The sequence below is a fragment of the Camellia sinensis genome, chromosome 8 (genome assembly GCF_055761805.1).
Source record: "Camellia sinensis isolate YWXY chromosome 8, ASM5576180v1, whole genome shotgun sequence".
Lineage (NCBI taxonomy): Eukaryota > Viridiplantae > Streptophyta > Magnoliopsida > Ericales > Theaceae > Camellia > Camellia sinensis.
The window spans coordinates 148,644,739-148,660,213 of NC_138968.1; the positions used below are offsets into that span (position 1 = coordinate 148,644,739).

General features: G+C 32.0%; 2 protein-coding genes across 2 annotated transcripts; one reads left to right on the top strand and one right to left on the bottom strand.

The window, feature by feature from the left end:
* Positions 1–5,381: 5,381 nt before the first annotated feature.
* LOC114298437 (mannan endo-1,4-beta-mannosidase 2-like) lies at positions 5,382–10,326 on the top strand. Its single transcript, XM_082883785.1, has 5 exons — positions 5,382–6,187; positions 7,108–7,305; positions 8,324–8,446; positions 8,870–9,084; positions 9,727–10,326. Exons 1-5 carry the CDS (start codon positions 5,831–5,833, stop codon positions 10,133–10,135), a joined length of 1,302 nt encoding a protein of 433 aa, XP_082739911.1. The 5' UTR covers positions 5,382–5,830; the 3' UTR covers positions 10,136–10,326.
* Positions 10,327–12,039: 1,713 nt separating this feature from the next.
* LOC114298436 (microtubule-associated protein) lies at positions 12,040–13,312 on the bottom strand. Its single transcript, XM_028243005.2, has one exon. The coding sequence runs from the start codon at positions 13,079–13,081 to the stop codon at positions 12,281–12,283; it is 801 nt and encodes a 266-aa protein (XP_028098806.2). The 5' UTR covers positions 13,082–13,312; the 3' UTR covers positions 12,040–12,280.
* Between the last annotated feature and the right edge of the window lie 2,163 nt (positions 13,313–15,475).

Consider the following 15,475-nt stretch of genomic DNA (forward strand, 5'->3'; position numbering starts at 1 on the left):
CCTCGGGCTAGGCTTTGCCGAGATGTAGCCTAGCCCGGTCCTCATTGGGCTTAGCCAGTGAAGTGCTTGGGTATGAAGCACGGCACGGCAGTGGATAGAGCAGCACGGCTGCCGAGCTCCAGCTGTGAAGGCAGGCAGTTGAGATTAGGTGATAATCAGCAAGGTTTATGCTGACAGACGGGATAGCGGAGCCACGTGTCAGGAGATGACTGGGAGTAGATATGGGGCGCAGAGGGTATATATGCATGTGAACGCCCCCCGTACAAGAGGGGACACGAACATTTTGGTAAAGAAATTCTTACACTCAAACACTCTTCTCTCTCTCTATCCTAAGGTGTGTGCTAACTTGATCGTCGGAGGGTTTTTCCGGCCACACACCGCCGGGTAGCTCACCCTTATTGGCTCGCAGGTGATCGGACAGAGACGGAGCTCGGAAGAAAGGAGTACGGGCTTGCCGGAATATTTGCTCCCCGTACACCAATAGTAAATTAATTATTTATTTATATTTTGACCCTTAAAATTATATTATTTTACAAAATTACGCATAATAATATATAATAAATTATATATTTTCCAAACTGAGATTAAATAATATTAATATAAATTCTACAGAATAATTAAAAATCTAAGTTGTTACAAGATAGATTTGAACAAAAATTAACTTAAATATTATTTGTATTTCTCTTTTCATTTCTTTTCCGACACATTTATTTTCAAATACAAAATCCAAGCACAACTTAAGAATTTAACCTTGTACTATTTTCAAATTGGAAAAAGCCTTAGACTCCTACTGGGGTGACCCCCCAGGCCCCAGTGGGGTGTGATTGGTCCTTTCTTTTTTTTGATCTAATGACCAACCCCTACGTGTGTGTGAGAGTGGTAGGGGTGCTTGGAGACTGAGGGTCTCCAACACGGCTGTTTGAAATTATTGTCTTGCATTTGTCTACTAGGAGAAAAAGAAATAATTACAAGATGTAATACATACATTAATATGTTATAGATTATATCAACATTTTTTTACACTCTAATTTGCAATGTGTTAAAATGTAATAGAAAAAATATATATTCAATATAAAAAAATATACACTAATGAAAATTTTAAAAAAAATAAAAATAAAAAAACATAGTATTTTCTTAAATTTTGTTGAGTCTGTCGCTTCTTGTTTTGTTAAGTTGATTTGGTATGGATTACATCTAGAATGAATTTGGTCCATAATTTTTACTTTGCAACACTTTTTGGGTAAAAGTTATACATAGAGGCCATGTTTGATTCACAATACTAATAGTGAGGTATTAATAATCCTATCAAATTAGTGTGGTATTAACTATCTCACCCCTACCCCATTACTAATTATCCTTCAAATTTGTTGGATAAATTATCCATTGGATTAATAGTCCTAAACCAAATGTCAAAACAAACATAGGATGGTTGGACCCACGGATTAATAATCCTAATCCCATACTTTAATCCTTCCAATCAAACATGCCCAGAGAGTAGAGGTGACAAACATGTAGGTTTGGATGGGTGAAAATTGTTATGTAATTAAAACAATTCAACCAAAACTTATCCATTAAATAAATGACTTGGATTGAATTGAATACGATTTGGACAAATGAACTCGAAACCTGTTTACATTATTGATTTTTTTTTTCTCCCTAATAGATGGTGGTGGTGGCAGTAGAGTAATAGTAATAGTGTTGCTAAAGTTGCAGTTATTATTGTGATAGTGATAGTGGGGTAGAGTGACTACTGTGATTGGTATAGTGGTGGTGGTGAAGCAATGGCAATAACATTGGTGAGAATGAAATGGATGGAAATCAAGAGAGAGAGAGAGATAAATGCATTTAGGTGAGGTGTGTGGTATTAGGTATTGGGTCGAGCTAGATTAAATTTAGATTTGGATTTTGATTTAGGTTTGGAACATATCTTTAAGTCAGATAATTCTTGAATTAAAGTAGAAATATTTTCAGTTAGTGCGAATCTGACATTACCATTCATAAAGTGATAGCATGATTAATGACCCAACCCAAGCAAAGGAAATATTTTATTGATGCTGTTGAAGTATTACCGATAAATACGCAACACATCCTGTGTCGCTGTGTTGGCTAAACAATAAGCTTCCAAGTATATGCACTAAACACATGGGTGCAATGTACTTTTTTAACCACCATATAATTTTATTTCAAGAAGATCAAATAATTTATGGAAGCAAAGAATAAAATAAAATAAAAGATAAAAGTCACTCCTCGGGGAAGATTTATGTGGGCCAGGTCATGAAGGACTTTAACCTAATTGGTATTGATGATGTATTTGTTATTTAACAGATACATTAAAACTTGGAGAGTGAAATAAGGGATATTTTCCTTGTTTGACAAAGTAAGAGAGAGAGAGAGAGAGGATTCTGAATTTTTGTTGGAAAATTTATTGAGAATTTGATTTTGAAATTCAACTCTTGTTTGAAGGATTCTTCATGTAAAATCACAAATTAATTTTTTAATAATTTTTTAGACAAATTCTGAAATCCTATCATAGTTGATTTTGTATCATAATTGGTGAAAATCACTTCCATTGGCTATAAAATCTTTAGAGAAGATGTCACTTAACTGTTAATTTATTCGTGTGAAAAGAACATTAACAGTTGGGTTTGAATTCTCTTAAATTGACTGTTTCAATTTGAGAGATTATTTAAGTTTGATAGATATATTTTGAAGCTGATTTCGGTGATTCGAACTATTCAATTTTTAATACTCATTTAGTATAACATTTATGTAAAAAATCGATTATCTAACATGTGTAGCTATATATTTAAATTACATTTATATTAAAAAAATAAAGGGCATTTACACACAAGTTATAATTTATGAACTTATGCTCCATTAAATCCTAACTAAAATTTTTTGAACCTTCAAATTCTATTAAAATTTTAATAGTCGGAATTGTTCTTCAAATAATGATTATTCATCATTTATGATTATCTATAAAGGAACATGATGATTTGACATTTATTTTGATTTTCAAATTTTAAAATAACAACTTTCAAATTGAAAAAACTAAAAAAAATTATGTGCAAATTTTATTTTATTTTTTGAAAAAATTAAAAAACCTAAATTATTTTTTATGCAAAATTAAAAATTTTGTGTCTATAAAAGAGCATGATGATAAAACATTGATGCGCAAAACTTTTTTTTTTTTTTTTTTAAAAAAAACTTTAAAAATGAAAAAATTGATAATATTCTCAGTTTTAAAATTAAAAAAAACTGATAATGTTCTCGGTTTTATAAAATAATTGAATCAAACCAATAAGAAGAAAGACAAAAACGTTTAATCCCATACTCTGTTTTTTTCATCAATAAATGAAACAATTATCTATAATATTACTATGCAAAATTGATAATACTCTTAATTTTAAAAATTAGAAATAACTGATAATATTCTTAGTTTTACTAAATAAGACTTATTAATTTAAAAAATATTAGATAAGACTTGAGCTATCATAACATTTATAAATAGGACTTTTAGGTAATTGATGCAAAAATAAATGACTACTCTTAAAATTATAATTGTCATCTTTTTTTATAAAACAAAATGATTCAAACACAAACTACTGATATTTAATTATTTTATTTTTTTATATAAATATTATAATCAATAAATTTAAAAAAACAAACAATTTAAATTATCAAAATCAATTTCCAAATAAGCATTTTATGCCCAAATGTCCTCTCAAGTTGGATGACTCACTCGAAAGAGAATCCCATCTCGTAAATGCAGAAAAAAAAATGAAAAATTGGGCATAGCGATATCTGTTAAAGAGTCCCATCTCTTAAATGTGGAGGAATCCCATCTCCTGAAAGCAATATCTCATCTCATAACGGAAAATGTGGAAGAAAAATAAAAATTGACCAAATGAAGAAACTAGGAGGAGTTCAACTATTTTGTTCAACCTTCACATGGGAGAGAAACTTTCAATAAATATTTAACATAAAAATCAGTCTCATAAGGACAATATCAAAATGGGCATGCAATAAATATTTAACGTAAAAAAGTCTCATAAGGAAATGGGTATCAAGATGGGCATAGCAAATGAGATTCTTGCTTGAGAAAAATGATTTTTAGTCAAAAAAAATTAATTAAAAATTATAATAAGTTTTTTTTTAAAAACTTTATACGTTATTTTATAAAAAATTAAAAAAATTAATTTTCAAACAAATGCTAAAAATATTCCAAAAATATTAAAAATTATTAAATAAAAATGATGAAAGATATGAGGGGAAGGGGATGAGGTATCGATTCCCGGGTGGATGGGTCGGACCGGCCCAGGCTCTTCAGGCTCCGGCTCAAGAAGGAGACTCCGTCAGATGACCTGCATGCAAGTTCAGGGGGGAACGGGGTAGTCCCCCAGTGAACCCTCCGGTGCAAGAATTAGTAGAGCAGAGTATGAAAAAACTGTATATCGAGAGATCAAGAGAGAGATAACTTAACCTTTTTCTTTCCTCTTATCCTTGCTTATATCCTTTTGTCATCATTTTTCCTGTCTCCTGTGACGTGCTTTTTTTCGCCGAAAGCCTGTGCCATAGCTCATCTTGTTTAGAGTGATGGAGGCTCTGTTCCGGCGGGGAGTGCTGTTGTAATAAATGCTGTGATGGGTTGCATTAATGGTGATGTGTTGTGATAATAACTCTGCAGATCTTTGTCTGCTGATGTGGCCCGTGTCCCACCTGCCGTGTGCCTAAATGCCGTTGGCCCTTCATGTCTAGGTGGCCTCCAGCTGTTCTGGGCCTTGTCAACCGGGTTGTGCCATTGGCCCCAAGTGATGGGTTCGGGGTGGTTTGCTGTGGGCCGTATGCCTTGTGGGCCTATCCATGTCAAGAGGAAAGGACATATCACATATGGCCCAATAGTGTTGAACGAGTTGTTGATTTCAACATTAAAAAATAAAAAGTAATTATCTCAAATAAATTATTAAATATTTACTTAGATCATAAGTATAGGACCTCTCATACTCATATAATTTGTTAAAATATTTAATAAATCATCTTGAATTCTTAATATTGTTCTTATAAACAAAATTAAAGAAAGAGCCAAGAAAATAAGAGGGCAGATCCAATAAACAATATTTTTTTTTTGAACCAGATCTAATAAACAACATTTGATACCAACATTTCACCACACAAGACAACCCCACTCGTCTTTCGGTTGGAACATATTATTTAGTAATTTTTTAATTTTTTTATTAAAATAAAAAAAAATTAATTTATTTAAAATATTTTTTTTACTTTTTATAAAAAAATATATAAAAAAAAATAAAAAATTTAACTTTTTAATATAAATTATTAATTTTTTAATCTTTTTAATGATTTTTTAATTTTAACAGTCAATTGTCAGACGATTTCTCAATCTCATCCCCCATTAATCTTTTTGGCTGTTTTGATAGGGCCACTGTTAGGTGTGCTTTCTCTCCCATTTGGCCTTACTCACCCCATTTCCACCCCCACTCTGTCAAACAGGACTGAAACATACAAAACCCATTAAACCCAACCTCTTCTCTCTCACCAGAAGTATATTTTGAAATTGCATATGAGGTGTCTGAGATTCTGAGCCCCATTGCTGATTTTGGAGTTGGGTTGTGTTCCATTTCATTTTTAGGGATCTGGGTATCCTTCAAAATCTATGAATTCCAAGATTTTGTGGCCGAAAAGATCCAAGGTAAACAAACCCTAATCTGGGTATCTAAGAATTTGACAAATTTTATAGATTTGAAGCCCAGAGGTATACAAGAGTCATTTTTTCTTCATTTTTTATTGGGGTTAAATCATCAAAATACAGAGAATGGTAGCAGGAAATGGGATGTTCTACCCAATTGTGGGTTTCGCCTCATGTGTTGCATTGATTTACTTGTCATTTGGGGACTTGTGGGTCAATTACCATAAAGAACAAAACTTGAGTTTTGTGCAGAGGAATGGGACTCACTTCATGGTTGATGGTAGAGTCTTCTACATTAATGGTTGGAACTCTTACTGGTTAATGGACCATGCCGTGGATGAATACAGTAGACCTAGGATCAGAGCAATGCTTCAAGCCGGTGCGAAGATGGGTCTCACTGTCTGCCGGACTTGGGCCTTCAATGATGGTGCCTACAATGCCCTTCAGATCTCCCCTGGCCAATACGATGAACGTGTATTTAGGGTAAGAAAATTTTTGTGATTGTTAGTCTTGCTTCAATTATAGTTCCCCTTATATGTGTTTTAGTGCCCTAAGGGCATGTTTGATTGGGTGGATTAGAGCATCGGATTGAGATTATTAATTCGTGAGCCCAATTATCTTATGTTTGTGTTAATATTTTGATTTAGGATTATTAATCCAATGGATAATTAATCGAACAAATTTGTAGGATTATTAATAATGTGGTAGGGGTTGGATTATTAATCCAATGGATATTAATCCAATTGGATAATGAATACCACACTAATTTAATAGGATTATTAATACTTCACTATTAATCTTGTGAATCAAACATGACCTAAGAGAATTGTTGTGATTGTTTCCCCTTATATGTGTTTCAGAGTTCTAATGTAGATGTAAGTCTAAAAATAAAATTTGAGTTTTAGCCTTTTATTTCCTTTAAATTTTGGTTCATGTAAGAGTTCTATTACTTGAATCAAGATGAAATGAAGAAATATGCTTACGGATCTTATACAAATTGAAGGTCCATCAAATTTAACCCTCGATGCACTATATATTTGTCATAATCTGTTATGTATGTCTATCAATTTCCCAATGAACCGAACAAACTGTAGTGAAATTTGAAACATTAATTCGGGTTGTCCCAAATATTTGTTTTTTGCATTTTCTCATTAGTTATGGGTTCATCATCCATCAATCATGTTAAGCTTCAAAATTTACTAAACTCTGTTGACCTTTCACCACAAAATTAGTTCACATCTTTACATGTCTGTTCATTCTAGTATTTTCTAATATTGTACTGAGTCACAGATATGGCCAATGGATCTTAAAAGCTGTTCAAGTTATCCCAAAATGCTCCGAGTACATATGATCATTTATTGTTGTTGTGCCCAATCATTTTTAACGAGGGAATAGTATCGCAGGCCTTGGATCATGTCATTGCGGAGGCCAAGCAGCACGGGATTCGATTGCTACTTAGCTTAGTTAATAACTTGCAAGCATTTGGCGGGAAGATGCAATACGTGAAGTGGGCATGGGAAGAAGGCGTAGGTTTGAGTGCTTCTAATGATTCATTCTTCTATGATCCATCCACTCGCCATTATTTCAAGAATCATGTCAAGGTAATGTCTGTCTGTCTCTCTCTCTTATCAGTTTATTTTTATTGTTTTTCTTTTTTCCCCTTCTTTAATAAGAATCTTTTGGATGTAGCTCTCTTGATTTTTTATCTTGCTCAATAGCCAAAGGAAATTTGTATTGCATGTGATGAGAATTTTGAGTCTCTTTTGATAGTTTAAGAAAATTAATAATTTGGTTTTGATGTATCAGAAAGTCAACAACTATGGAGTTGGATATCTTTTTTCCTTTAGACACTCATACTCATGGTCCAAACCAAAGAAATAACTGAGGAATGTAATAGAAGGACAACCCTATTGCTGTACATAACATGGATCAAAAAAATATTACTGTACATAACAAAGAAAAAGAAGAAAAAACTAACAGAGCTTCTTATGGTTTGCAAGAATTCAAGCATTAAAAACTACCTAATTGTCAAAATGCAATGCAAAACACAATGGACTGATAAAGTATCCACTGAATATGTTATGTTGGAATAATAATCAAAACCTTCTCAATAAGTCGTCAGCACCATTTTTAATCATACAAATAATTTGATTGCAGAAATAGTGGTGAGGGGATTGTGATTAAAATTTTAAATAAATAAATAAAAAGAATCATCAACCATTGCGCAAGAACTTGAAATTTTATATTTAACCAGTATGGGTTACTTTAGTGGGATCATTTGCCAGCAAAAAACATAGAAGCTAGCACAGTCTTTGTGATAATTATTGTAATGATTCACAGAACAAATACATAAATGGAAGTAAAGTTGTGTATAGCTTGCCCTCCCCAGACCCCGCTTTAGCGGGAGTCTCGTGCGTTGGTTTGCCATTTTTTTAACCAAGTAATAGGTGATTAACTATGCTTTATGCCAACAACTATTCAGGTTCGGCAGCATGAACTATTGAGATTTCTGCAGATATTGTAATTTTGGAACACATCATGAAGATATCAATTGAAACATGAAAGTAATAATATGTCGTTTAAAATTTTCACCAATGCAATTTAAGTTCACTCATGCAGACTTTGCTGACACGAAAGAACACAATCACTGGAATTCAGTATAGGAATGATCCCACGATCTTCGCATGGGAGTTAATTAATGAGCCCCGATGCATGACTGATCGTTCAGGTGACACTCTCCAAGTAAGTTGTAGATTTCTTACATTTCTTTATTTCCAATTAGTATAAAAAGACTAGAACACAGACAAACCTTCTATCTCCAATCTCTCTGAATTTTGTTGCGAAAATAGTTTTAGTTCTTTAATTTTTTGCTATAAAAATTGTTCTGTCTACTAGAATTAATTAAGTTGTACAAAATACACTCTTGCACTTATCAAGAATTCATTTGCATTCATGTTTGGTTTTCTTTTTCCATTTTTTAAATTGGGTAAGTTACAATAACTCATTTACGCTTCATTTGTACAAGTACATATATATATATATATATATATATAGAGAGAGAGAGAGAGAGAGAAATACAGACACATACCCACGGATTCTCTTGTTATGGTGAGTCATTGATGTCTGAATATGAAGTAACTGTATGACATAAATATTTAATTGCAGGACTGGATAGAAGAAATGTCGGCTTTTGTGAAATCAATTGACAAGAACCATCTAGTAACTGTTGGCCTAGAAGGATTCTATGGTCCTAAGAGTCCCAAAAGGCTAACTGTCAACCCAGCAGGAATATGGGCAGACAGCCTTGGATCCGATTTTATTCGCAACTCCAAGATCTCAACCATTGATTTTGCCTCTGTTCATATCTACCCTGACCATTGGTAAGTTTCTCTTAGGGGCTGTTTGATACTGTTTATCTAAGCTGTTTATAGCTTCATTTTTTTTTTGGGGGGGGAAGTCTACCAAATTGTTTAGTATTAGCTTCTGTTTACAGCTTATTAAGGTCGGAAATAGCTGAAATAAACTAAAAAAAGATGATTATTTAAAAGTTGAGGAAGGGGTGTTTTTGGTTTCTACTTTCTAATTATCGGCTTTTGGTTTACCATAAGCTGCACCAAACAGACAGTGTTCAACTTTATATATTTCCTGGATTACAAAGTCTTACGAAATGAGAATTTAAATTTATTTGAGGACCTCCTGAGGGTCTGTGTGCTTCAGTTCTGCTTCAAGCTGGCTATGGTGTTTTTTGATGCTGCTTATAGCTTCTTTCTTCTTCTTTTTTCTTTTTCCCTTTTGAGAGCTTGTGCTAGTCTGTTTGGTGCAGCTTCTACGTATATAGCTCTGAAAAAGATGATTATCTAGAAGCTGGAATAGAAATGCTTTTATCATTTGATTATTAGCTTTCAACTTGCTAGAAGCTATACCAAGCTGGCCATATATACATGCTTCCAAACCTTAACAAAATTCAGAAACAGGTCTTTGATCTTTACCCTATTGTCAGCTAAAACTTTTCATTTTTGTAGGTTTCATGACCAGGATCTTGAAGAGAAACTAGAATATGTTGCCAATTGGACGGTTTCTCATATTGAAGATGGTGATAAAGAACTGATGAAGCCTGTCACGTTCACCGAATTTGGCTTGTCAGATCTGAATAAGGGTTTTGAGCCATCTCAACGAGACAGGTTCTTCAAAGTTATTTACGATATTTTGTATGAATCTGCCAGGAAAAAGAAGTCCGGTGCAGGATCTTTTGTATGGCAGTTCTTGGTTGGAGGAATGGAAGAGTACAACGATGATTTCGGGATTGTCCCTTGGAAAAGACCATCAACATATCAGTTGATAACCGGACATTCATGTCGACTAGCAGCGGTTCAGGGTGTACTGCCTTCGCAAAAGGAGCACTTGAAAGAATTGTGTTCAAAGAGACGGTAAAAATTGAATTCTTTCTATTGAAATATGAATTTCTCATAATGCGGGTGAGTTTGGTTGTATTTTATGGCTTGAGATTGTCTAAAAGGGGGAAGGATGTAGGTGTCATTAGATTTATATGTTGTTTTGGATTTTATACATATACTTTGAATTATGTGAAATTGCAGTATAAAATGCAGAAAAATGTTGTGTCATGTATTTTGTATGGAGTTTTGAAGAGAGAGGATTAACCCAAAAGGGAAGTCAAATTAGAGTTCATGCGATATATCATAGCTTTTTCTTTTCTCGTGTTGAAATCCACCAAGCGAAACAAGAATTTAATCATCAAATGTGGTGTAATATGATTCAACCTTAACATCTTAGGTGAAGTATAGTTTGCAAGTATCGTTGTAATGGAACTCATGGTAGTTGAAACAGAATTACCCAGTTCATCAGGTCTTGGAATTTCTTGTTGTATTGTTCAATTGCGTTACGACAATACAAAAGCAAAAAAATATGTAAATTAAGTGCAAAAATCAGAGTCTTTAGTCATAAAATGTTACTGGGATTCATTTTGCTATAAGTCACCTAGTGTCAGGCACTCTGGACGGGTTACATTGAGTTAATTTAATTACACGACCAAATGCTCTAGAAAAACTGCAAAGCATATGCCAAAGCAAACTGGCTTACAATGTGTGCTTTCAGTTACTCATTGTCACTGCATCAAAAGGAGTGGATTAATTGGAAAGGTATTTAACTTCATCTGGAGATGTTTACATCAAAAAATGTTGACAATAAGGTGTACCCTTTTGTCATGCTATTTCCTTGGATGAGTTTATCGCCTAAAATTTGGAACTGGTCTCCCAGTGTTTTTAGATCACTGACCAAAGAAGGAAAAGCTTACAAGGCAGTGCAGGACAGTTTTTTTTTTTTTTTTTTTGGAGATGCAGCTCAAATTCATTTTAGATCAAGAAATGTGATGTTGTACAGAGTTGCAAACCTAATCATTACACATACAAACTAACAAATTTTACAAATTTCATTTTAGTGTATCCTGTTCTAGATTCCAAAGTTTTTTTTATTTTTTATCGTTAGTTCAAATTAATCCACAAGTGAAACCTTCTGTTTTTGTTTTTGAGATAATGAAACAAAAGTACATATAAATTAAATCAAATCAAACTTTAAATCTCATCAAATGAAGTTGGGAATGAAAATTGAAAAGTATGAGAATGAAATTTTTTTGAACATTTCCGGCTTTGTTTAGCATGAGAATGGTGAAAATGCAAGAAAGTAATATTTTTTGTACAACCCGTATCACCATATGGTAACTTGACTCTCCGTTTCTTACCCAAAAGAAAGAAAAATGATATTTATTTATTTTCTCAAGAGAATAGTTACGTCATAACTTTCTTTCAAAAAATTCATCTTACTAAGGCCAAGTTTGGGAAGACTAAAAAAGTGCACTTTTTGTCTTTTTGGACTAAAAAATTGAGGTTGAAAATATGGATGTTTGGGTTAACTTTTTGACTTTTTATTAAAAAATGTGTAATAAAAAATTATAAAAATTGATTTGTAGGAAAAAATTTGAATTGGGAGTTGTGCAGCCGTAATTGTTGACTTTTGATAAATAGTGTTAACTTTTTAGCTTTTTGAATAACTTTTTGGTTTTTTGACTTTTTTAGATCTTCCCAAACTTGGCCTAAATGCATGTCAATATTTTTTTTAATTTCACTCGCTTCTCATCATATTTTTCATCCTAATTAAATAGATCCTAAGCAAATAAGTATTCTTGACAAAACATATTGAACCAAAGAAAACCAAAAATGCACCAGATTTTCATATCTATACATTTATTTTTTCGGATGAGTAATTATTGGTTTTAACTTGACATTCAACAATTTTCCCAAAACCCTTAAATACATAACATATAAATGCAACTAGTAATCATTCTCTGGATTCATCAATTGCATCTTTGATTCCCCCATTAGGGATAAGCAGATTAAACACATGGTCAATCAATGGATAAGAACGACTCTCTCAAGAATGATGAACAACATGGACTTAATTTAAAAAACACACACTAACAAAGAAAAGCCTACATAGTTGCATTTTGGATAGTCAAAGAACATAGTATCCACAGAGACCAATTATCGAACACATCAAACGCAATCAACGCATCGCCAATCTCGGCGAAGTCCTGGTTTTACCAGGAGTAGAAGAACCACTCTCTGCAACACTCTTAGCTTTCTCTTTCTCTCCAACACGCTTCAGCTTCTTTCCCTTCGAATACGTCTTCTTCACATCCTCAACCACCTTCACCACCTCATCGCCACCATCACTCTCCTCAGTCCTCCGGCTTCGAGTTCGCAACGCCATGATCTCCGATCCATTACTCAAACTCTTCACCGGGCTTTCCTTACTCTTCCCCAACCCACTCTTGGTCGCTACCCGATCAAAATCATCCCCAAGCTTCCTCGCCAGCCTCCTCTTCCAAACCCCAACCTCATCACCTCCAGCGCCATTTTCCCCTCCCTTTAAATTCTTCAACGCCAGATCTACATCCTCACGGTCATCTTCCTCTTCAATCATCGCCGTGAACCGCCTCCGCCGTTTTGTCGCCATCGGTGCCGGAGGCGGCAATGGGCTTGAATCCTTGTCATGTACATCATCGTCAGAATAGCTGCCAAGATCGGCAATCAAATTGGCAGAGATTCGGCTTCGGTTCTTGAGGAATTTCTCGCGCTGGGCGCGGAGCTTGATGACATTGCCTTCAATGCGGCCTTGGAGGCGCAGGCGCTTGAAGCTGAGTCCGCCCATGGACCAGTGAGCCTCCTCGGCCCACGCCATCAATGGGTCAATAACCGAAGAAGGTGGGTCGACCCTCTCGTCGTTAAACTTCACGTCGGTGTAGATTTGGGGCCTGGGTAGGCTGCTACCGTAGAACTTTCCGGGACCTAGAGGTACCACCATCACTGACTGTTGAAGGATTCAACAATTTCTCTCTCTCTCTCTGATTATTGAAGGATTAATAACAATGGTGATTATGTATTTATGTGTGTATATATATATATAGAGAGAAAGAGAGGTCTTCGATGGTTGTAGAATGGGCGGGAATTTTGGCGCCAAATAACTGCGCGCCAAGTTTGAAGTCCGTCCCGGTCATGTCGCTGCTGCGCTGTGCTGATTTGGATTAATTTATTATTTATATGACTTTGCCACTAAGCTAACGGATACATTATTTTAAGATGTGTAATTTGTTACGAGAACCTGCTTAAAAGTATCAATAATGATTCATACCTCACAAAATATTATTCTTATAATCCTCACTTATTTGTGATTGATCCAAGTAAAAAAAAAAAAACAAAAATACAAACACATCATTGGTCCACATTACTGTCGGGTGGTGGGATCTCCCCAAAAAGGGTCCCAAACATTTTCTTAAAAGTATTTTTTTTAAAATCTTTTTTAGGTTTTTTAATTTTTATTTTTTTTATACCTTTTTAAAAAAAATTAAAAATCAAATTTTAACTTATTTTTTAAAATAAATTAAAATATATATGTATATATTTTTTAATTTTATTTTATTTTTAAATTATATGATTTGTTGATAGAACTTGTTAGGGTAAAAAGTATAATGGTATAAATGAGAAAATATCAAATATAACGTTACTATCAAAACAAAATTTGAAAATTTATGGTTACGTTTGGTAGAGTTTTGTAAATGTGATTTGAGAGTATGAGTTGTATTTTGAGTTTGTGAGTTGTGGAATTGTGATTTGAGTGTAGAAAATTTGTTTGGTTATGATTTTTGAATTGTGAGTGAAATTGAGTTTTGAATTGAGTTTTAAAAGTTTGATTTGATATGTGAAGTAAGAAAATTTGTTTGGTTATGAGTTTTATAACTCATAACAAAACACACTATTTTCACACTATTGAAAATTCTGATCAATACTCATAATCAAATTCTTTTTAAAATTCAATTAAAAATATTATTATTAAGAGAAAATAACATTAATCAATTTTTTAATTGAAAATACTACAAAGGAAATATTTTTTTTTTCAAAATAAATATTCAAAAAATTTAAATCATAAATATTTAAATAATTTAAATAATTTAAAAAATTTAATAAGTAAAAAATTAAAATAAATATTCAAAAAATTTAAATCGTAAAAATTTAAATAATTTAAATATTGAAAATTTTTAAATAATTTAAAATATTAATATTTTAAATTTGAAAAAACTCTACACTCAAATCGTAACCAAACATATAAAACAAAACTCAATTAAGAAATTATTTTTAAAACTCATAACTAAACACATAATTCGAAACTCCATACTACTTTTACAATTCTACACTCAAATCGTAACCAAATACATAACAAAAAAATTAAAATATTTAAAAATATTTTTATAAAATAGAGTTTGAATTTATTTTTATAAAATATTTTAAAATTTAAAAAATTAAAATCGTAATATTTTGAAATTAAAATATTTAAAAATATTCAAAATTTTAAAATTTTAAAAAATCATAACATATTTAAATATTAAAATATTTAAAATCTTAACAAAATTAAAATATTTTAAAAATATTTAAAAAATTAAAATATTGATTTAAATTGAGTTTTGAAAAGAGTTTTGAGTTATGTATTTGGTTATGAGTTTTGAAAAGTAATGATTATGTTTTGAATTGAGTTTTGAGAAATGGGTATAGAATTATAATTTGAAAGCTCCAAATAAACAACACACTCAAATCAATGGGTAAAATTATATTTTGAAAGGCTTACCAAACGGAGCCTATATATATCTATATATTATATAAGTAAAAAGAAATTTCTAATCTTGAAGGCTTAACTCCAATGTCTCAACTAAAATTTCTAATTTTTTAATTTTAAATAATTAAAAAAAAATTCTATTAGCTAATTCTCATTTAAGAAACAAAAAATAAATAAATAAATTATATCCCTTAATTTATGATTTTCAAATAGAAAATATGCTAATTAATTTCAAAATTTAAACTTCAGAAACCACTTAATATGGAAACTAATCTATTAATTTAAATTTAAAATTGGTACAATATAAATTCAAAATTATAATGATCTATCCCATAATTTATAAGTCTTGAATACAAATTTAAAATTTTCATAATTAACTCATAATTTTTTGTATTAAGAAAGGATAATAGTGACATTGATATTTATATATTTTACAAAATAATGCTTTGAAAAGAGATTTTATGATAGTTTCAAAATCTCATACAAAATTATTTTTAAAATCAAAACCTCTATTGAGTATCTTATTTAAGTATTAAATTCATAATTATCACACTACAAATTTAAATTTGTCAGGATTTATTCCATGATTTA

What these genes read in the sequence shown, in the direction of transcription:
- LOC114298437 (XM_082883785.1), top strand. Translation starts at nt 5,831, where the DNA reads ATGGTAGCAGGAAATGGGATGTTCTACCCAATTGTGGGTTTCGCCTCA. An exon ending in ATTTCAAGAATCATGTCAAG is followed by an intron (nt 7,306 to 8,323) that starts GTAATGTCTGTC and finishes TCACTCATGCAG; the next exon opens with ACTTTGCTGACACGAAAGAA. An exon ending in GTTCAGGTGACACTCTCCAA is followed by an intron (nt 8,447 to 8,869) that starts GTAAGTTGTAGA and finishes ATTTAATTGCAG; the next exon opens with GACTGGATAGAAGAAATGTC.
- LOC114298436 (XM_028243005.2), bottom strand. Translation starts at nt 13,081, where the DNA reads ATGGTGGTACCTCTAGGTCCCGGAAAGTTCTACGGTAGCAGCCTACCC.